The sequence below is a fragment of the Oculina patagonica genome, chromosome 4 (genome assembly GCF_052425735.1).
Source record: "Oculina patagonica isolate OP01 chromosome 4, crgOcupat, whole genome shotgun sequence".
Lineage (NCBI taxonomy): Eukaryota > Metazoa > Cnidaria > Anthozoa > Scleractinia > Oculinidae > Oculina > Oculina patagonica.
The window spans coordinates 16,801,174-16,823,204 of NC_135761.1; the positions used below are offsets into that span (position 1 = coordinate 16,801,174).

The 22,031-nt window shown below is 40.1% G+C and overlaps 3 protein-coding genes across 4 annotated transcripts in view; all 3 read left to right on the forward strand.

The window, feature by feature from the left end:
* The window catches only part of LOC144649750 (uncharacterized), a 93,292-nt gene extending 81,367 nt beyond the window's left edge, over positions 1 to 11,925 (forward strand). Inside the window, exons 2-4 of one of the 2 annotated variants that reach the window (XM_078509331.1) lie at positions 8,007 to 9,170; positions 10,458 to 10,783; positions 11,043 to 11,925. In XM_078509331.1, coding sequence (XP_078365457.1) covers positions 8,037 to 9,170; positions 10,458 to 10,783; positions 11,043 to 11,232 — 1,650 coding nt within the window. In that variant the 5' untranslated portion in view covers positions 8,007 to 8,036 and the 3' untranslated portion in view covers positions 11,233 to 11,925. Of the gene's footprint in view, positions 1 to 7,997; positions 9,171 to 10,457; positions 10,784 to 11,042 lie in introns of those variants that run through there. The other variant, XM_078509332.1, reaches the window with a different exon arrangement.
* On the forward strand, positions 11 to 2,943 carry LOC144649766 (uncharacterized). The gene is made up of 3 exons (XM_078509349.1): positions 11 to 817; positions 2,101 to 2,426; positions 2,686 to 2,943. Exons 1-3 carry the CDS (start codon positions 92 to 94, stop codon positions 2,873 to 2,875), a joined length of 1,242 nt encoding a protein of 413 aa, XP_078365475.1. The 5' UTR covers positions 11 to 91; the 3' UTR covers positions 2,876 to 2,943.
* A 3,955-nt stretch (positions 11,926 to 15,880) lies between the features above and the next one.
* Positions 15,881 to 21,079, forward strand: LOC144649720 (uncharacterized). The gene is made up of 3 exons (XM_078509284.1): positions 15,881 to 17,519; positions 18,796 to 19,121; positions 19,387 to 21,079. The coding sequence occupies exons 1-3, from the start codon at positions 16,386 to 16,388 to the stop codon at positions 19,574 to 19,576; spliced, it is 1,650 nt and encodes a 549-aa protein (XP_078365410.1). The 5' UTR covers positions 15,881 to 16,385; the 3' UTR covers positions 19,577 to 21,079.
* The last annotated feature ends 952 nt before the right edge of the window (positions 21,080 to 22,031 follow it).

Genomic DNA, 22,031 nt, shown 5'->3' on the forward strand with positions numbered 1-22,031 from the left:
AATAGCCTTCGTTGTGGCTGGCGCGGCGCTTTTCTTTTCAAAACCAGAAGATGGGGCCCATCAGTCTACTTTGGCTCGACAGCAGCCTTCAATGGGGCTCGTTGTTGGAGCGATAACAATTCCGTTGATCATTGCAGAGATCTTTCTTCTTGTCGCAGCTAATGTTTCCAAGAAAGAAGAAACTTCAGAAGCACTTCAAACGTTTTGGCCCTTTGTTGTCGCAGACAAGTCCAATTTCCTTGTTCAGAAGGCCATCCAAGCGTTGATTTATATCTTAGTTCTACGTTATAGGACCATCTGTCCACGGTACAAAGAAAATGCCCAATTTTACTTTAAAACACTGGCGTTTTATAACTTCATCGAATGGGTGGACGCTCAAGTCAACGAGGACAGCGATGTCCAGTTAAGTCACACTAAACTGATGTACGGTCCTTGGTTTGACGTTTTTGCGGTTTTCTACAAAGCGTTGATCATAGATTACCGTCTTTTATGTTCTCTGTTGTTCCTTGAACATTCCTTGGAGGAAGAAGGGGACGGCGAGGCCCAGGAGACTGCCGAACGTATGCTCAGAAATCTGACCGTATCAGAACAACAGTGCAGAACTCTGGGATATATTCTCGGATTTACAAGCCTTTCCGCACCGATTTGTTGTGCCCTATATTTTGTATCCAAGCTTCACGTGCATGCATGGGTACATGTATTCGCCATCATCATCAACTTGGCAATCGTTGGCTGTGGAGCGCTTTTTCTGGGAAACAATGACATAGATTCAGACACTGCAGACAGGAAGAAGGGGTCATCTGGAGTCAATATTATGGTAATGTGCTGTTTTCATGTTTCTGTATCGTTGAACACCAAAATTATTCCTGTAACGCTTATTAGGAGAAGGGGAGTGTATCTTCGTCATCTGCCGAAACATTAGGCGGGAAAACTTCACGTAAACCTGATGCTGTCGTTTTCACGTGACGCAATCAAGTACCAAAATTCCGGTTATACGCCCCCCCCCCCCCCGCTTATAAGCCCACCCAATTATAGGCCCATCTACCTGGAAACAAACTGAAAATCCATCCGATTATAAGCCTCCCCGGATATAAGCCCCCCTCTGCCGGATGGCAGTACTGAACAGGGCTAAATGTTGCTTTATTATGCGTTTTTAACTTTAAAACGTATTTCGATCAACACTCCCGTGGCCTGTTTCGGAACGTTTTTTAATTCCGCTTATAAGCCCTCCCGGATATAAGCCCCTCTACTTATAAGCCCACCCAAAAACCCTTATGAAGTTGTATAAGCCCAGAGCTTTTAGCAGGAATTTTACGGTATATTTATCTTAGCTTGTGATTTTTAGCTATTTGAGAAGTTAAAGTAGCAGCCGGAGGGAAAGTGTTCATGTAAATGTTTGTTTGACCAGTAAAGATAATCAGTGACTTAGATAGCTAATGCAAGTTCCACATCATGTTCACGCGTTTTTTCCGGCCGCCATATAGGTGCACCACTGGGGTGCGCCAATATGGCGGCTCCATAATGGGCTCTGTAAATTTGTGCAAAACACTTCGACGACTACGTATCTGAAGTGTGGGATTACGCACGGACCCAACATTTAGAGAATTGACTTCTTTATCAATCTCCCAGTCTATAATATCCCGTTTTCTTGACTTCATTTACTGATTGATTATAATTTTCGACTTGCGTTTTTTGCGTGACAGTGAAAACGTTCTGTATGCATGGCTGTCACACAATGCTCCTTTTTCTCTTGTAAAAAGAGGCTCTTTTAGTTTGCGTGACTATGTCCTCTCAGATTATTTTAAAAAATCCTTCAGCCATTTTAACAACGTTACTAACAAACAGTCTGTACTATAAAAGAATAAAGTTAAGACAATATAGAACTGCTTTTCGAGGATGCCGTGTGCAAATTAAATCAAACTGTGTGGCGACGGTACTTAAATTTTAAATGTTAAAAAAATAAAGCAGGAAACTGTTCCACAACTTTGCTCTCTCAAGAATATAACTCGCTGACTCCGAGCCTACGAGCTACGCTAGCTTGCAAATTCCTCACCCTCACCTACCACCCATAACACCGGCAGTTTTAATTTGTCTTCGCAGGTTTGCTGTTTGGGCGCGGTTGGGTTAATATGTTGGATAATGAAAGGAACTATCTCTGGCTATTGGGCATATGCTGAAAATGACAAAATCAACATTGCTGATCGGCCATACTTTGCCTGGTTTGCCGCCAAGTGTGCTACACGCGGAATCTCGACTGCGTTTCTAATGGGTCTGTTCCTAAAGGTGGACGTACGATCCGTGCCCCAGAAAAATCCAGACGTCAAGATGAATCACTTCCTGGTTCCCACTATGATGTTAGCGATACTTGGCGCTTTTTTAGAAACTTTGATTGATCAGTATGTGGGACCGTTCGACAGAAGACTCAGGTGTGTGACAACGCGTAAAAGTAGTACTTAATTTCTGCTGGGAGTCGTTTTGTTTTATATTTCTTTCTTTCCTTTTCTTTTTTCAAGCGTGCGAAATTAAATCATGACGATACCTTAGCGGTCTTAGAAATCCTAGTGAGGAAGCTGGAACTCAGTCCTCCCGTGGTTTTTAGAGCGGTGAAAAGCTTGCAAAATCGCCTGCCTTCGATATGCACGTACTTGTTCTTTAAAAAATTAACTTTAAGCTCCTTTTTTACAGGTGTGAAATCAAAGAGCCAAGTCTGGATATTGTCTTCGAGGCTGGTCCGCCGATGTACCTCGGATTCCTAATCCACATGTTTTTACATTTTCTTATCATCGAGACAGAGATCATTAAACGACCGGGAGCTCGAGTTCGAAATCTAAATCACGCAGTCTCACGTTATGGTGCACTAAATAGCTGTATCTGAGTTAAAGAAAAACGAGCAACTCATAGTTTTATCAGTTATGACAGTAGCAAAGAGTGGTACAGGTTTCTTCAAGGCTCATTTGCATGTGCTAAGTCTTTTACTTAGCGTGAGGTTAAATGTCAATGTAGGAAAGGGTTCCCACCCATCCCAACCCCCCATACAACGGGTGGTTTTGCTCTCAGTCAAAGATTCGAGGGGGAGCTTTAGTGAAAAGTAGACGTTTTTTGTAGTTCTAAACTTTCTGAATCAAATGAGTTGCACATGGCTCAAAATATAACGTCGTATTTATAATGCATAAATTGTACGCAATTTTAGGTGTGCTTTAGGTAGTTTCATGTTAAACAACTACTAAAGTAGCACTGTGAATTGAGCGTCTAAATCAATTTAGTTAACTATTGTTGTTAAACATTTGCTTCTTAACAAGAGTTTTATTTTCAGCTACAGAAAGATAGGTTTTCCACTTTCAAAAATGATAGTTTTTTTGTAACCTTTGACAAACGATCTTATGAAAATGCCTACTATTGGCTACACGCTATACAATAGAAATGGCCGCTAGCTAGGCTCTTACCGATAGTGCTCGTAAAAGAGCATTAAATTCTCGACCCAGTTTTTTTCTAACGATACCTATCAACTTTGAAACCCTCATACTTAAAGGGATTAATGTCAATGACATATCTACTTTATCACATGGATTACACATAGACTGAACTGACTGAACTACAATATGATATAAATTTTTGGGAGATCGGAATGAATATCACGTGACAATGACGTCACACAGGTTTTTGCTCTGAATCGAATTTCAGCCCTTAACCGCATTTTCTCTCAAGATCCTCCACGCTACGTATACCTTCAGCTCTGCGGAGTTTCATCGAAATCTACAAGAGGAATTTTAAAATATCTTGGAATTTGTTTTCAGATGGTATAATTTATGCGTAAAATAAAGACAAGACTTCATATAAAGAAATTTGCTTCCTTTTTGATGTTTAATGAGAGGCTATAAATAAAGTTAGATTGTGCTTTTTAACACAAAATTATACAAATAATCAGTCGAAAATCCAAAATAATGCTAGCAGTGCTTTTTGGGATAAAATGTAAAAAAACAAAATGCTTGCGAAGCCAAATAATGCCAAAAAAGTGCAAGCACTATCGGTAAGAGCCTACCGCCAGCTTGTGTTTTTTTTAAGTGTACTATCCGCCAAGTTTTAAAACTATAATTGTTTTCGTTTTTCAACTACATAGAACTTGTTCTGACCAATAATTACATTTCAGAAGTTTGCTAGCCTGAAATAGTTTTAATTTGTTATGGGATTATTAGCTTTAGCTTTTTCATACAGTAAATCCGAACTTTTTTGTCATCGTAAAACGTGTACGGTCAGAGCCGTCCTGTGATTAACTAAGACAGGGGCCTGTATCGACCTGTACATTTTTGTACACTTCTGTACATCCTGTTTTCTTACATCCGATTTCCATAAGCCCAAAAAACATTAAAGGAAACTAAAAAATTAAAATTCTTTTGTTTTTATACAAATGTACAACCAGTTGCAAAATTGTTGAGACACTCCCGATGCACTAAAAAACAAAATGAAATAACTTCAATGCCGACCTTCCTCCCTCCTTATACATCTGCATTCAATTAATCCCAAAATTGAGACAAATTGATAAGGGGAATAGGGAATTTGCTATGACGTAGTATGACCGTTTAATCATCTGATATAACCCTCATGTGTGCCTCAACATTTTTGCAAGTGGAGGAAGTTGCCACGTTCTTATGATGGCGGTAAGCGTAGTACTTGGAGAGGCGAGTTTAAACTCGTGGTTTGGTACCGCTACAGTTAGCATACCGTAAAATTCCAGTTATAAGCCCCACCCCCCACCGGTTATAGGCCAATCTACCTGGAAACAACAAAAAAATACATTCGGTTATAAGTCCCCCCGGATATAAGCCCCCCTCTGCCGGATGACAGTACTGAACATATCTGAACAGGGCTAAATACTGAATGTTGCTTTATTATACGTTTTCAGTTAACTTAAAAACGTATTTCGATCAACACTCTCGCCTTTCCCGGATAAGCCCTTTCACCTAAAGTCCCTCACGAAGTTGTTGTAAGGCCAAAGCTTATAACCGAAACTTAACGGTAGCCCAAGGTGATGGTCACTTTTGATGTATTTTAATACATTAAAGGCCCGGTAATACGGGCAACATTTTTGTTCAACTTGTCTTGCAACATTGTTGCCTTCAAGTTGAACGAGTTGTTGCCCGTATTACTACCGCGCGCTTAACTTGTCTCGCAACAAATTTCGGTGTTGCAAGTTGCAGGGCCCGAGCAACATGTTGCACAAAGTGGAACCGAGTTCTACTTTTTGCAACATTTCTTTCAACTTACAACACTAAAATTTGTTGCGAGACAGGTTGAGCGCGCGGTAGTAATACGGGCAAAAACTCGTTCAACTTGCAATGCAACAATGTTGCAAGACAAGTTGAACAAAAATGTTGCCCGTATTACCGGGCCTTAATTCTCACGTGCACGTAATGTAAATCTATGTAAAGAAAGTATCTATTTGACAATTATTCGACGAGCGAGCGTTGGATATGAGATGGTAGATATCCAACAAGCGCGAGTGGAATAATTGTTTTATTAAAAATGCCCAGAGTTAGTTAACTCTGAAATGCCCAAAGAATTTCAATATTTTAGCTTCCAAGCTTTTTTTTTGTTGTTCACGCGTTTCGGCTACCATATTTGTGTCAATGGTATATGAGCTCATACACCATTGCCTGTTAACCAATCAAAACGCAGGAATTGCAATATACCATTGCAATTTTTTCTTGAACGAAGATAAGACGGTTGGTTCTTTATATTGATAACAACCCAGATGAAACGAGGAAAAGCATTTTTCCTGCGTTGCTAAACCCAACTTCTTCTGGTATTTGGAGGAGCTGTCATTCGACCACTTATGACGTCATCAATTTGCTCGTCAGCGGCTTTTTGTGTCACGCAACTAATACAGATTGCATAGACCGTTACACACGACTGTCCAATATCGACTGTATTCTGACAGAGCTAATCGAAAAAAAATAAAACATTTTCAGTTTTTGTGCAAAATTGGTGGTAAAACAGGCCAGTACACCTGTACTTGATTAAGGTATCCTTTCCAGGGTTTACCATTGATTAATCTTTCCCAACCAGTAGAAAGGATGCACAGAATAGAAGGTAGCGAGAATAAGAAGGCAAAAACGAAAAGAAAAGGGGCAGGAAAAAATGCGTACCAACCCGTAAAAAAGGTTAATAACGTTAAAAAGTTGATAGTACTGTACCGCAAAAATTAAGAGCCAAAGAAAAGTGAAGACAGATGTACCACAAACACTCTTTCAGTTGCAATTTGCGAGCATCCACGACCTTGCAGCAACCGCTGGAATAGCACGTCTTTGATTTTCTAATATCCCACCCTTTTTTTGGAAATCCCCAAAATTTGGGTCGGTTGAACGACGGTAAACGGAGAAAAAAGAGGATGGCTTCAAGGAGTTTCTTTTGATCTACAGTATACGTTTAGTCCGAGAATAGCTAGTTATTTTTATATTAGTCAAGAAATAATCAACCCTCTGCCAGTAAATGAGTTCTGCTTGAAACTGGGACTGTCCCTCCTACCCCCTCCCTGCCCTGCCTCGATTTCAGTCGAAAATCTCTGCCATGACTAGATATATTTTTTTCCTGAGAAGACCATTTTGTGCACTTTCCAATGAGATACATTGTAGACCACATTGCTGTAAATCGGCCTGTTGAGATATTAATAAACATGCAAGGTTGTCAAATTTTGCCTTTTTTGTGCCTGATGCTAAAGAGTTTAGACTATAAATCAAGAATCAATCAAACAGTAATCAAGGGTCTGCCTTTAAATGATATTCTGCTTGCTACTGGGATTATCCCTCCTACCGGCTCCTCCCTCCAGTTCCCTGCCCCTTTCGTTTTGCGCTAGCGTCCAGGTCTGACCGTTCGCTAACAGAAGAAAAATAAGAAAATATAGGGCTGTGAACAGTCTTAATTACAGCATCTCATTCTAAATTTGTACGTGCGACTTGGTATCACTACCTGGCATAATAATATTTGTCTATAAACCAGGAAAAACAAATATTTCACGAAATTTCATTGATTTTAACCCTATCCAGACCGGGAGGGGCGGAAATTGTCCGCGCTGACTCTGAACGCTTATAAATTTTTCAAGATTCAACCAAACGCCACCAAACTTTGCAAGTTTATCAGGAAATAATTTGGTAGGGTAAGTTGTTGTGTCAGGAGCTTGACGTCACCATGGCAACGGCATTTTGACAGGCATGTTTTCCCAATTTTGTAATTTTCGTGTTTTTATTAATGAAAAATAATTTTAATGCAATTATTTTTATCCTTTTACGGTTTTTAATCACAGTTTTATTGATTTTGAGTACTCTGCAGTGATTTTGGGCGGTTTTATGACGTTTTGGAAAAAATTCGAAATCCAAGATGGCGGATCCAAGATGGCGGCTGTTTTGACATTATGATGTAATTGTCACGTCATGTGACGTCATCTTCTCACGTGACGTATACCAAAAGATAGGTGTTTGGACATACTATATATTCCCTAAGTTTCATTGTCATTGCTTAAATATTCTGGAAGTAACGGAGATCTGAAAAGATCCAAAAAAGCCCGGTCTGAATAGGGTAAATAAATTAAGGTTTCCATGGAAACCGGTGTTTTTCGGGCTTGGCACTATATCTAAAAAAAATTCTGTTGGTGACCACTTTCATTGTGCCAAGTTTCATGCTTGTATCAAAAAGTGCACAATTCAACTAAAATTTCGAGCTAAGCCGCCGGACTAAATTAAACTAGCGGCTACCAACACTGCTTTCTTGTTTGTACTCGATCTGTTTCTTTACGTTCCCTTACAGACTACCTAAATTCAATGCACTAAATTGTAAACGGAAGAAACTGTAGACAAGATACTCAATTTGTTTCTAGGAAACAACATCTCTAGATCTCTAAGATAAATTCTTAGAAATCCGGGACATTCTCTACGTTGACGTACGCAGACTAACGAAGTTAGCGAGCAGATCCGAAGTGAAAGCGGTTCTTTTAATAGTATAAATCTCAAAGAAAGTTTACAGTCATCTGGGAGCTCAAAGCGAAAATGGATTGGCTAGACCACTCTGCCGACTCCGACTTGGCTCACGACTTTCCCTGCAATGCCACCGAGCGTGATCTAAACACGACGATATCAGCATCTCAAGTCATCACCGCATCTTATGCCTTGCTGTTCTACCTGGTTATACTCGTGTTGAGTATCCTGGGCGTCTGTTTCAGGGATTGTGTCAAAGTATTTTCATCCCAAGCTACGTTCCTCATCTTTCTGATAGGGACATTGCTGGTTTCTGTCAATATATTCACGAATTCAGGCAACCACGAGGTAAAGATTTACTTCCGCCTTGCTACCGGGTTTCTCCTTGGAATAGCCTTCGTTGTGGCTGGCGCGGCGCTTTTCTTTTCAAAACCAGAAGATGGGGCCCATCAGTCTACTTTGGCTCGACAGCAGCCTTCAATGGGGCTCGTTGTTGGAGCGATAACAATTCCGTTGATCATTGCAGAGATCTTTCTTCTTGTCGCAGCTAATGTTTCCAAGAAAGAAGAAACTTCAGAAGCACTTCAAACGTTTTGGCCCTTTGTTGTCGCAGACAAGTCCAATTTCCTTGTTCAGAAGGCCATCCAAGCGTTGATTTATATCTTAGTTCTACGTTATAGGACCATCTGTCCACGGTACAAAGAAAATGCCCAATTTTACTTTAAAACACTGGCGTTTTATAACTTCATCGAATGGGTGGACGCTCAAGTCAACGAGGACAGCGATGTCCAGTTAAGTCACACTAAACTGATGTACGGTCCTTGGTTTGACGTTTTTGCGGTTTTCTACAAAGCGTTGATCATAGATTACCGTCTTTTATGTTCTCTGTTGTTCCTTGAACATTCCTTGGAGGAAGAAGGGGACGGCGAGGCCCAGGAGACTGCCGAACGTATGCTCAGAAATCTGACCGTATCAGAACAACAGTGCAGAACTCTGGGATATATTCTCGGATTTACAAGCCTTTCCGCACCGATTTGTTGTGCCCTATATTTTGTATCCAAGCTTCACGTGCATGCATGGGTACATGTATTCGCCATCATCATCAACTTGGCAATCGTTGGCTGTGGAGCGCTTTTTCTGGGAAACAATGACATAGATTCAGACACTGCAGACAGGAAGAAGGGGTCATCTGGAGTCAATATTATGGTAATGTGCTGTTTTCATGTTTCTGTATCGTTGAACCCCAAAATTATTCCTGTAACGCTTATTAAGGAGAAGGGGAGTGTATCTTCGTCATCTGCCGAAACATTAGGCGGGAAAACTTCACGTAAACCTGATGCTGTCGTTTTCACGTGACGCAATCAAGTGCCAAAATTCCGGTTATAAGCCCCCCCCCCCCCCCCCCGCTTATAAGCCCACCCGGTTATAGGCCCATCTACCTGGAAACAAACTGAAAATCCATCCGATTATAAGCCTCCCCGGATATAAGCCCCCCTCTGCCGGATGACAGTACTGAACAGGGCTTAATGTTGCTTTAGTATGCGTTTTTAACTTTAAAACGTATTTCGATCAACACTCCCGTGGCCCGTTTCGGAACGTTTTTTAGTCCGCTTATAAGCCCTCCCGGATATAAGCCCCTCTACTTATAAGCCCACCCAAAAACCCTTATGAAGTTGTATAAGCCCAGGGCTTATAGCCGGAATTTTACGGTATATTTATCTTAGCTTGTGATTTTTAGCTATTTGAGAAGTTAAAGTAGCAGCCGGAGGGAAAGTGTTCATGTAAATGTTTGTTTGACCAGTAAAGATAATCAGTGACTTAGATAGCCAATGTTAGTTCCACATCATGTTCACGCGTTTTTTCCGGCCGCCATATAGGTGCACCACTGGGGTGGGCCAATATGGCGGCTCCATAATGGGCTCTGTAAATTTGTGCAAAACACTTCGACGACTACGTATCTGAAGTGTGGGATTACGCACGGACCCAACATTTAGAGAATTGACTTCTTTATCAATCTCCCAGTCTATAATATCCCGTTTTCTTGACTTCATTTACTGATTGATTATAATTTTCGACTTGCGTTTTTTGCGTGACAGTGAAAACGTTCTGTATGCATGGCTGTCACACAATGCTCCTTTTTCTCTTGTAAAAAGAGGCTCTTTTAGTTTGCGTGACTATGTCCTCTCAGATTATTTTAAAAAATCCTTCAGCCATTTTAACAACGTTACTAACAAACAGTCTGTACTATAAAAGAATAAAGTTAAGACAATATAGAACTGCTTTTCGAGGATGCCGTGTGCAAATTAAATCAAACTGTGTGGCGACGGTACTTAAATTTTAAATGTTAAAAAAATAAAGCAGGAAACTGTTCCACAACTTTGCTCTCTCAAGAATATAACTCGCTGACTCCGAGCCTACGAGCTACGCTAGCTTGCAAATTCCTCACCCTCACCTACCACCCATAACACCGGCAGTTTTAATTTGTCTTCGCAGGTTTGCTGTTTGGGCGCGGTTGGGTTAATATGTTGGATAATGAAAGGAACTATCTCTGGCTATTGGGCATATGCTGAAAATGACAAAATCAACATTGCTGATCGGCCATACTTTGCCTGGTTTGCCGCCAAGTGTGCTACACGCGGAATCTCGACTGCGTTTCTAATGGGTCTGTTCCTTAAGGTGGACGTACGATCCGTGCCCCAGAAAAATCCAGACGTCAAGATGAATCACTTCCTGGTTCCCACTATGATGTTAGCGATACTTGGCGCTTTTTTAGAAACTTTGATTGATCAGTATGTGGGACCGTTCGACAGAAGACTCAGGTGTGTGACAACGCGTAAAAGTAGTACTTAATTTCTGCTGGGAGTAGTTTTGTTTTATATTTCTTTCTTTCCTTTTCTTTTTTCAAGCGTGCGAAATTAAATCATGACGATACCTTAGCGGTCTTAGAAATCCTAGTGAGGAAGCTGGAACTCAGTCCTCCCGTGGTTTTTAGAGCGGTGAAAAGCTTGCAAAATCGCCTGCCTTCGATATGCACGTACTTGTTCTTTAAAAAATTAACTTTAAGCTCCTTTTTTACAGGTGTGAAATCAAAGAGCCAAGTCTGGATATTGTCTTCGAGGCTGGTCCGCCGATGTACCTCGGATTCCTAATCCACATGTTTTTACATTTTCTTATCATCGAGACAGAGATCATTAAACGACCGGGAGCTCGAGTTCGAAATCTAAATCACGCAGTCTCACGTTATGGTGCACTAAATAGCTGTATCTGAGTTAAAGAAAAACGAGCAACTCATAGTTTTATCAGTTATGACAGTAGCAAAGAGTGGTACAGGTTTCTTCAAGGTTCATTTGCATGTGCTAAGTCTTTTACTTAGCGTGAGGTTAAATGTCAATGTAGGAAAGGGTTCCCACCCATCCCAACCCCCCATACAACGGGTGGTTTTGCTCTCAGTCAAAGATTCGAGGGGGAGCTTTAGTGAAAAGTAGACGTTTTTTGTAGTTCTAAACTTTCTGAATCAAATGAGTTGCACATGGCTCAAAATATAACGTCGTATTTATAATGCATAAATTGTACGCAATTTTAGGTGTGCTTTAGGTAGTTTCATGTTAAACAACTACTAAAGTAGCACTGTGAATTGAGCGTCTAAATCAATTTAGTTAACTATTGTTGTTAAACATTTGCTTCTTAACAAGAGTTTTATTTTCAGCTACAGAAAGATAGGTTTTCCACTTTCAAAAATGATAGTTTTTTTGTAACCTTTGACAAACGATCTTATGAAAATGCCTACTATTGGCTACACGCTATACAATAGAAATGGCCGCTAGCTAGGCTCTTACCGATAGTGCTCGTAAAAGAGCATTAAATTCTCGACCCAGTTTTTTTTCTTACGATACCTATCAACTTTGAAACCCTCATACTTAAAGGGATTAATGTCAATGACATATCTACTTTATCACATGGATTACACATAGACTGAACTGACTGAACTACAATATGATATAAATTTTTGGGAGATCGGAATGAATATCACGTGACAATGACGTCACACAGGTTTTTGCTCTGAATCGAATTTCAGCCCTTAACCGCATTTTCTCTCAAGATCCTCCACGCTACGTATACCTTCAGCTCTGCGGAGTTTCATCGAAATCTACAAGAGGAATTTTAAAATATCTTGGAATTTGTTTTCAGATGGTATAATTTATGCGTAAAATAAAGACAAGACTTCATATAAAGAAATTTGCTTCCTTTTTGATGTTTAATGAGAGGCTATAAATAAAGTTAGATTGTGCTTTTTAACACAAAATTATACAAATAATCAGTCGAAAATCCAAAATAATGCTAGCAGTGCTTTTTGGGATAAAATGTAAAAAAACAAAATGCTTGCGAAGCCAAATAATGCCAAAAAAGTGCAAGCACTATCGGTAAGAGCCTACCGCCAGCTTGTGTTTTTTTTAAGTGTACTATCCGCCAAGTTTTAAAACTATAATTGTTTTCGTTTTTCAACTACATAGAACTTGTTCTGACCAATAATTACATTTCAGAAGTTTGCTAGCCTGAAATAGTTTTAATTTGTTATGGGATTATTAGCTTTAGCTTTTTCATACAGTAAATCCGAACTTTTTTGTCATCGTAAAACGTGTACGGTCAGAGCCGTCCTGTGATTAACTAAGACAGGGGCCTGTATCGACCTGTACATTTTTGTACACTTCTGTACATCCTGTTTTCTTACATCCGATTTCCATAAGCCCAAAAAACATTAAAGGAAACTAAAAAGTTAAAATTCTTTTGTTTTTATACAAATGTACAACCAGTTGCAAAATTGTTGAGACACTCCCGATGCACTAAAAAACAAAATGAAATAACTTCAATGCCGACCTTCCTCCCTCCTTATACATCTGCATTCAATTAATCCCAAAATTGAGACAAATTGATAAGGGGAATAGGGAATTTGCTATGACGTAGTATGACCGTTTAATCATCTGATATAACCCTCATGTGTGCCTCAACATTTTTGCAAGTGGAGGAAGTTGCCACGTTCTTATGATGGCGGTAAGCGTAGTACTTGGAGAGGCGAGTTTAAACTCGTGGTTTGGTACCGCTACAGTTAGCATACCGTAAAATTCCAGTTTTAAGCCCCACCCCCCACCGGTTATAGGCCAATCTACCTGGAAACAACAAAAAAATACATTCGGTTATAAGTCCCCCCGGATATAAGCCCCCCTCTGCCGGATGACAGTACTGAACATATCTGAACAGGGCTAAATACTGAATGTTGCTTTATTATACGTTTTCAGTTAACTTAAAAACGTATTTCGATCAACACTCTCGCCTTTCCCGGATAAGCCCTTTCACCTAAAGTCCCTCACGAAGTTGTTGTAAGGCCAAAGCTTATAACCGAAACTTAACGGTAGCCCAAGGTGATGGTCACTTTTGATGTATTTTAATACATTAAAGGCCCGGTAATACGGGCAACATTTTTGTTCAACTTGTCTTGCAACATTGTTGCCTTCAAGTTGAACGAGTTGTTGCCCGTATTACTACCGCGCGCTTAACTTGTCTCGCAACAAATTTCGGTGTTGCAAGTTGCAGGGCCCGAGCAACATGTTGCACAAAGTGGAACCGAGTTCTACTTTTTGCAACATTTCTTTCAACTTACAACACTAAAATTTGTTGCGAGACAGGTTGAGCGCGCGGTAGTAATACGGGCAAAAACTCGTTCAACTTGCAATGCAACAATGTTGCAAGACAAGTTGAACAAAAATGTTGCCCGTATTACCGGGCCTTAATTCTCACGTGCACGTAATGTAAATCTATGTAAAGAAAGTATCTATTTGACAATTATTCGACGAGCGAGCGTTGGATAAAAGATGGTAGATATCCAACAAGCGCGAGTGGAATAATTGTTTTATTAAAAATGCCCAGAGTTAGTTAACTCTGAAATGCCCAAAGAATTTCAATATTTTAGCTTCCAAGCTTTTTTTTTGTTGTTCACGCGTTTCGGCTACCATATTTGTGTCAATGGTATATGAGCTCATACACCATTGCCTGTTAACCAATCAAAACGCAGGAATTGCAATATACCATTGCAATTTTTTCTTGAACGAAGATAAGACGGTTGGTTCTTTATATTGATAACAACCCAGATGAAACGAGGAAAAGCATTTTTCCTGCGTTGCTAAACCCAACTTCTTCTGGTATTTGGAGGAGCTGTCATTCGACCACTTATGACGTCATCAATTTGCTCGTCAGCGGCTTTTTGTGTCACGCAACTAATACAGATTGCATAGACCGTTACACACGACTGTCCAATATCGACTGTATTCTGACAGAGCTAATCGAAAAAAAATAAAACATTTTCAGTTTTTGTGCAAAATTGGTGGTAAAACAGGCCAGTACACCTGTACTTGATTAAGGTATCCTTTCCAGGGTTTACCATTGATTAATCTTTCCCAACCAGTAGAAAGGATGCACAGAATAGAAGGTAGCGAGAATAAGAAGGCAAAAACGAAAAGAAAAGGGGCAGGAAAAAATGCGTACCAACCCGTAAAAAAGGTTAATAACGTTAAAAAGTTGATAGTACTGTACCGCAAAAATTAAGAGCCAAAGAAAAGTGAAGACAGATGTACCACCAACACTCTTTCAATTGCAATTTGCGAGCATCCACGACCTTGCAGCAACCGCTGGAATAGCACGTCTTTGATTTTCTAATATCCCACCCTTTTTTTGGAAATCCCCAAAATTTGGGTCGGTTGAACGACGGTAAACGGAGAAAAAAGAGGATGGCTTCAAGGAGTTTCATTTGATCTACAGTATACGTTTAGTCCGAGAATAACTAGTTATTTTTATATTAGTCAAGAAATAATCAACCCTCTGCCAGTAAATGAGTTCTGCTTGAAACTGGGACTGTCCCTCCTACCCCCTCCCTGCCCTGCCTCGATTTCAGTCGAAAATCTCTGCCATGACTAGATATATTTTTTTCCTGAGAAGACCATTTTGTGCACTTTCCAATGAGATACATTGTAGACCACATTGCTGTAAATCGGCCTGTTGAGATATTAATAAACATGCAAGGTTGTCAAATTTTGCCTTTTTTGTGCCTGATGCTAAAGAGTTTAGACTATAAATCAAGAATCAATCAAACAGTAATCAAGGGTCTGCCTTTAAATGATATTCTGCTTGCTACTGGGATTATCCCTCCTACCGGCCCTCCCTCCAGTTCCCTGCCCCTTTCGTTTTGCGCTAGCGTCCAGGTCTGACCGTTCGCTAACAGAAGAAAAATAAGAAAATATAGGGCTGTGAACAGTCTAAATTACAGCATTTCATTCTAAATTTGTACGTGCGACTTGGTATCACTACCTGGCATAATAATATTTGTCTATAAACCAGGAAAAACAAATATTTCACGAAATTTCATTGATTTTAACCCTATCCAGACCGGGAGGGGCGGAAATTGTCCGCGCTGACTTTGAACGCTTATAAATTTTTCAAGATTCAACCAAACGCCACCAAACTTTGCAAGTTTATCAGGAAATAATTTGGTAGGGTAAGTTGTTGTGTCAGGAGCTTGACGTCACCATGGCAACGGCATTTTGACAGGCATGTTTTCCCAATTTTGTAATTTTCGTGTTTTTATTAATGAAAAATAATTTTAATGCAATTATTTTTATCCTTTTACGGTTTTTAATCACAGTTTTATTGATTTTGAGTACTCTGCAGTGATTTTGGGCGGTTTTATGACGTTTTGGAAAAAATTCGAAATCCAAGATGGCGGATCCAAGATGGCGGCTGTTTTGACATTATGATGTAATTGTCACGTCATGTGACGACATCTTCTCACGTGACGTATACCAAAAGATAGGTGTTTGGACATACTATATATTCCCTAAGTTTCATTGTCATTGCTTAAATATTCTGGAAGTAACGGAGGTCTGAAAAGATCCAAAAAAGCCCGGTCTGAATAGGGTAAATAAATTAAGGTTTCCATGGAAACCGGTGTTTTTCGGGCTTGGCACTATATCTAAAAAAAAATCTGTTGGTGACCACTTTCATTGTGCCAAGTTTCATGCTTGTATCAAAAAGTGCACAATTCAACTAAAATTTCGAGCTAAGCCGCCGGACAATAAACTAGCGGCTACCAACACTGCTTTCTTGTTTGTACTCGATCTGTTTCTTTACGTTCCCTTACAGACTACCTAAATTCAATGTACTAAATTGTAAACGGAAGAAACTGTAGACAAGATACTCAATTTGTTTCTAGGAAACAACATCTCTAGATCTCTAAGATAAATTCTTAGAAATCCGGGACATTCTCTACGTTGACGTACGCAGACTAACGAAGTTAGCGAGCAGAAGTGAAAGCGGTTCTTTTAATAGTATATATCTCAAAGAAAGTCTACAGTCATCTGGGAGCTCAAAGCGAAAATGGATTGGCTAGACCACTCTGCCGACTCCGACTTGGCTCACGACTTTCCCTGCAATGCCACCGAGCGTGATCTAAACACGACGATATCAGCATCTCAAGTCATCACCGCATCTTATGCCTTGCTGTTCTACCTGGTTATACTCGTCTTGAGTATCCTGGGCGTCTGTTTCAGGGATTGTGTCAAAGTATTTTCATCCCAAGCTACGTTCCTCATCTTTCTGATAGGGACATTGCTGGTTTCTGTCAATATATTCACGAATTCAGGCAACCACGAGGTAAAGATTTACTTCCGCCTTGCTACCGGGTTTCTCCTTGGAATAGCCTTCGTTGTGGCTGGCGCGGCGCTTTTCTTTTCAAAACCAGAAGATGGGGCCCATCAGTCTACTTTGGCTCGACAGCAGCCTTCAATGGGGCTCGTTGTTGGAGCGATAACAATTCCGTTGATCATTGCAGAGATCTTTCTTCTTGTCGCAGCTAATGTTTCCAAGAAAGAAGAAACTTCAGAAGCACTTCAAACGTTTTGGCCCTTTGTTGTCGCAGACAAGTCCAATTTCCTTGTTCAGAAGGCCGTCCAAGCGTTGATTTATATCTTAGTTCTACGTTATAGGACCATCTGTCCACGGTACAAAGAAAATGCCCAATTTTACTTTAAAACACTGGCGTTTTATAACTTCATCGAATGGGTGGACGCTCAAGTCAACGAGGACAGCGATGTCCAGTTAAGTCACACTAAACTGATGTACGGTCCTTGGTTTGACGTTTTTGCGGTTTTCTACAAAGCGTTGATCATAGATTACCGTCTTTTATGTTCTCTGTTGTTCCTTGAACATTCCTTGGAGGAAGAAGGGGACGGCGAGGCCCAGGAGACTGCCGAACGTATGCTCAGAAATCTGACCGTATCAGAACAACAGTGCAGAACTCTGGGATATATTCTCGGATTTACAAGCCTTTCCGCACCGATTTGTTGTGCCCTATATTTTGTATCCAAGCTTCACGTGCATGCATGGGTACATGTATTCGCCATCATCATCAACTTGGCAATCGTTGGCTGTGGAGCGCTTTTTCTGGGAAACAATGACATAGATTCAGACACTGCAGACAGGAAGAAGGGGTCATCTGGAGTCAATATTATGGTAATGTGCTGTTTTCATGTTTCTGTATCGTTCAACCCCAAAATTATTCCTGTAACGCTTATTAAGGAGAAGGGGAGTGTATCTTCGTCATCTGCCGAAACATTAGGCGGGAAAACTTCACGTAAACCTGATGCTGTCGTTTTCACGTGACGCAATCAAGTGCCAAAATTCCGGTTATAAGCCCCCCCCCCCGCTTATAAGCCCACCCGGTTATAGGCCCATCTACCTGGAAACAAAAAATCCATCCGATTATAAGCCTCCCCGGATATAAGCCCCCCTCTGCCGGATGACAGTACTGAACAGGGCTTAATGTTGCTTTAGTATGCGTTTTTAACTTTAAAACGTATTTCGATCAACACTCCCGTGGCCCGTTTCGGAACGTTTTTTAGTCCGCTTATAAGCCCTCCCGGATATAAGCCCCTCTACTTATAAGCCCACCCAAAAACCCTTATGAAGTTGTATAAGCCCAGGGCTTATAGCCGGAATTTTACGGTATATTTATCTTAGCTTGTGATTTTTAGCTATTTGAGAAGTTAAAGTAGCAGCCGGAGGGAAAGTGTTCATGTAAATGTTTGTTTGACCAGTAAAGATAATCAGTGACTTAGATAGCCAATGTAAGTTCCACATCATGTTCACGCGTTTTTTCCGGCCGCCATATAGGTGCACCACTGGGTTGCGCCAATATGGCGGCTCCATCCTGGGCTCTGTAAATTTGTGCAAAACACTTCGACGACTACGTATCTGAAGTGTGGGATTACGCACGGACCCAACATTTAGAGAATTGACTTCTTTATCAATCTCCCAGTCTATAATATCCCGTTTTCTTGACTTCATTTACTGATTGATTATAATTTTCGACTTGCGTTTTTTGCGTGACAGTGAAAACGTTCTGTATGCATGGCTGTCACACAATGCTCCTTTTTCTCTTGTAAAAAGAGGCTCTTTTAGTTTGCGTGACTATGTCCTCTCAGATTATTTTAAAAAATCCTTCAGCCATTTTAACAACGTTACTAACAAACAGTCTGTACTATAAAAGAATAAAGTTAAGACAATATAGAACTGCTTTTCGAGGATGCCGTGTGCAAATTAAATCAAACTGTGTGGCGACGGTACTTAAATTTTAAATGTTAAAAAAATAAAGCAGGAAACTGTTCCACAACTTTGCTCTCTCAAGAATATAACTTGCTGACTCCGAGCCTACGAGCTACGCTAGCTTGCAAATTCCTCACCCTCACCTACCACCCATAACACCGGCAGTTTTAATTTGTCTTCGCAGGTTTGCTGTTTGGGCGCGGTTGGGTTAATATGTTGGATAATGAAAGGAACTATCTCTGGCTATTGGGCATATGCTGAAAATGACAAAATCAACATTGCTGATCGGCCATACTTTGCCTGGTTTGCCGCCAAGTGTGCTACACGCGGAATCTCGACTGCGTTTCTAATGGGTCTGTTCCTTAAGGTGGACGTACGATCCGTGCCCCAGAAAAATCCAGACGTCAAGATGAATCACTTCCTGGTTCCCACTATGATGTTAGCGATACTTGGCGCTTTTTTAGAAACTTTGATTGATCAGTATGTGGGACCGTTCGACAGAAGACTCAGGTGTGTGACAACGCGTAAAAGTAGTACTTAATTTCTGCTGGGAGTCGTTTTGTTTTATATTTCTTTCTTTCCTTTTCTTTTTTCAAGCGTGCGAGATTAAATCATGACCATATATATACCTTAGCGGTCTTAGAAATCCTAGTGAGGAAGCTGGAACTCAGTCCTCCCGTGGTTTTTAGAGCGGTGAAAAGCTTGCAAAATCGCCTGCCTTCGATATGCACGTACTTGATCTTTAAAAAATTAACTTTAAGCTCCTTTTTTACAGGTGTGAAATCAAAGAGCCAAGTCTGGATATTGTCTTCGAGGCTGGTCCGCCGATGTACCTCGGATTCCTAATCCACATGTTTTTACATTTTCTTATCATCGAGACAGAGATCATTAAACGACCGGGAGCTCGAGTTCGAAATCTAAATCACGCAGTCTCACGTTATGGTGCACTAAATAGCTGTATCTGAGTTAAAGAAAAACGAGCAACTCATAGTTTTATCAGTTATGACAGTAGCAAAGAGTGGTACAGGTTTCTTCAAGGTTCATTTGCATGTGCTAAGTCTTTTACTTAGCGTGAGGTTAAATGTCAATGTAGGAAAGGGTTCCCACCCATCCCAACCCCCCATACAACGGGTGGTTTTGCTCTCAGTCAAAGATTCGAGGGGGAGCTTTAGTGAAAAGTAGACGTTTTTTGTAGTTCTAAACTTTCTGAATCAAGTGAGTTGCACATGGCTCAAAATATAAGGTCGTATTTATAATGCATAAATTGTACGCAATTTTAGGTGTGCTTTAGGTAGTTTCATGTTAAACAACTACTAAAGTAGCACTGTGAATTGAGCGTCTAAATCAATTTAGTTAACTATTGTTGTTAAACATTTGCTTCTTAACAAGAGTTTTATTTTCAGCTACAGAAAGATAGGTTTTCCACTTTCAAAAATGATAGTTTTTTTGTAACCTTTGACAAACGATCTTATGAAAATGCCTACTATTGGCTACACGCTATACAATAGAAATGGCCGCTAGCTAGGCTCTTACCGATAGTGCTCGTAAAAGAGCATTAAATTCTCGACCCAGTTTTTTTTCTTACGATACCTATCAACTTTGAAACCCTCATACTTAAAGGGATTAATGTCAATGACATATCTACTTTATCACATGGATTACACATAGACTGAACTACAATATGATATAAATTTTTGGGAGATCGGAATGAATATCACGTGACAATGACGTCACACAGGTTTTTGCTCTGAATCGAATTTCAGCCCTTAACCGCATTTTCTCTCAAGATCCTCCACGCTACGTATACCTTCAGCTCTGCGGAGTTTCATCGAAATCTACAAGAGGAATTTTAAAATATCTTGGAATTTGTTTTCAGATGGTATAATTTATGCGTAAAATAAAGACAAGACTTCATATAAAGAAATTTGCTTCCTTTTTGATGTTTAATGAGAGGCTATAAATAAAGTTAGATTGTGCTTTTTAACACAAAATTATACAAATAATCAGTCGAAAATCCAAAATAATGCTAGCAGTGCTTTTTGGGATAAAATGTAAAAAAACAAAATGCTTGCGAAGCCAAATAATGCCAAAAAAGTGCAAGCACTATCGGTAAGAGCCTACCGCCAGCTTGTGTTTTTTTAAGTGTACTATTCGCCAAGTTTTAAAACTATAATTGTTTTCAGTTTTTCAACTACATAGAACTCGTTCTGACCAATAATTACATTTCAGAAGTTTGCTAGCCTGAAATAATTTTAATTTGTTATGGGATTATTAGCTTTAGCTTTTTCATACAGTAAATCCGAACTTTTTTGTCATCGTAAAACGTGTACGGTCAGAGCCGTCCTGTGATTAACTAAGACAGGGGCCTGTATCGACCTGTACATTTTTGTACACTTCTGTACATCCTGTTTTCTTACATCCGATTTCCATAAGCCCAAAAAACATTAAAGGAAACTAAACAATTAAAATTCTTTTGATTTTATACAAATGTACAACCAGTTGCAAAATTGTTGAGACACTCTCCCGATACACTAAAAAAACAAAATGAAACAACTTCAATACCGACCTTCCTCCCTCCTTATACATCTGCATTCAATTAATCTCAAAATTGAGACAAATTGATAAGGGGAATAGGGAATTTGCGATGACGGAGTATGACCGTTTAATCATCTGATATAACCCTCATGTGTGCCTCAACATTTTGCAAGTGGAGGAAGTTGCCACGTTCTTATGATGGCGGTAAGCGTAGCACCTTGGAGAGGCGAGTTTAAACTCGTGGTTTGGTACCGCTACAGTTAGCATACCGTAAAATTCCGGTTATAAGCCCCCCCCCCCCCACCGGTTATAGGCCAATCTACCTGGAAACAACAAAAAAATACATTCGGTTATAAGTCCCCCCGGATATAAGCCCCCCCCTGCCGGATGAACAGTACTGAACAGATCTGAACAGGGCTAAATACTGAATGTTGCTTTATTACGCGGTTTCAGTTAACTTAAAAACGTATTTCGGTCAACAATCTCGTGGTTTGTTTCGAAATGTTATTTTTTTAATTCCGCTTATAAGCCTTTCCCGGATAAGCCCTTTCATTTATAAGCCCACCTAAAGTCCCTCACGAAGTTGTTAAGGCCAAAGCTTATAACCGGAACTTAACGGTAGCCCAAGGTGATGGTCACTTTTGATGTATTAAGGTTCCATTCTCACGTGCACGTAATGTAGATCTATGAAATTGAAGTATCTTTTTGACAATTATGGGATATAACCAACAAGCGCCAGAGTTAGTTAACTCTGAAATGCCCAAAGAATTTCAATATTTTAGCTTCCAAGCTTTTTTTGTTGTTCACGCGTTTCGGCTACCATATTTGTGTCAATGGTATATGAGCTCATATACCATTGCCTGTTAACCAATCAAAACGCAGGAA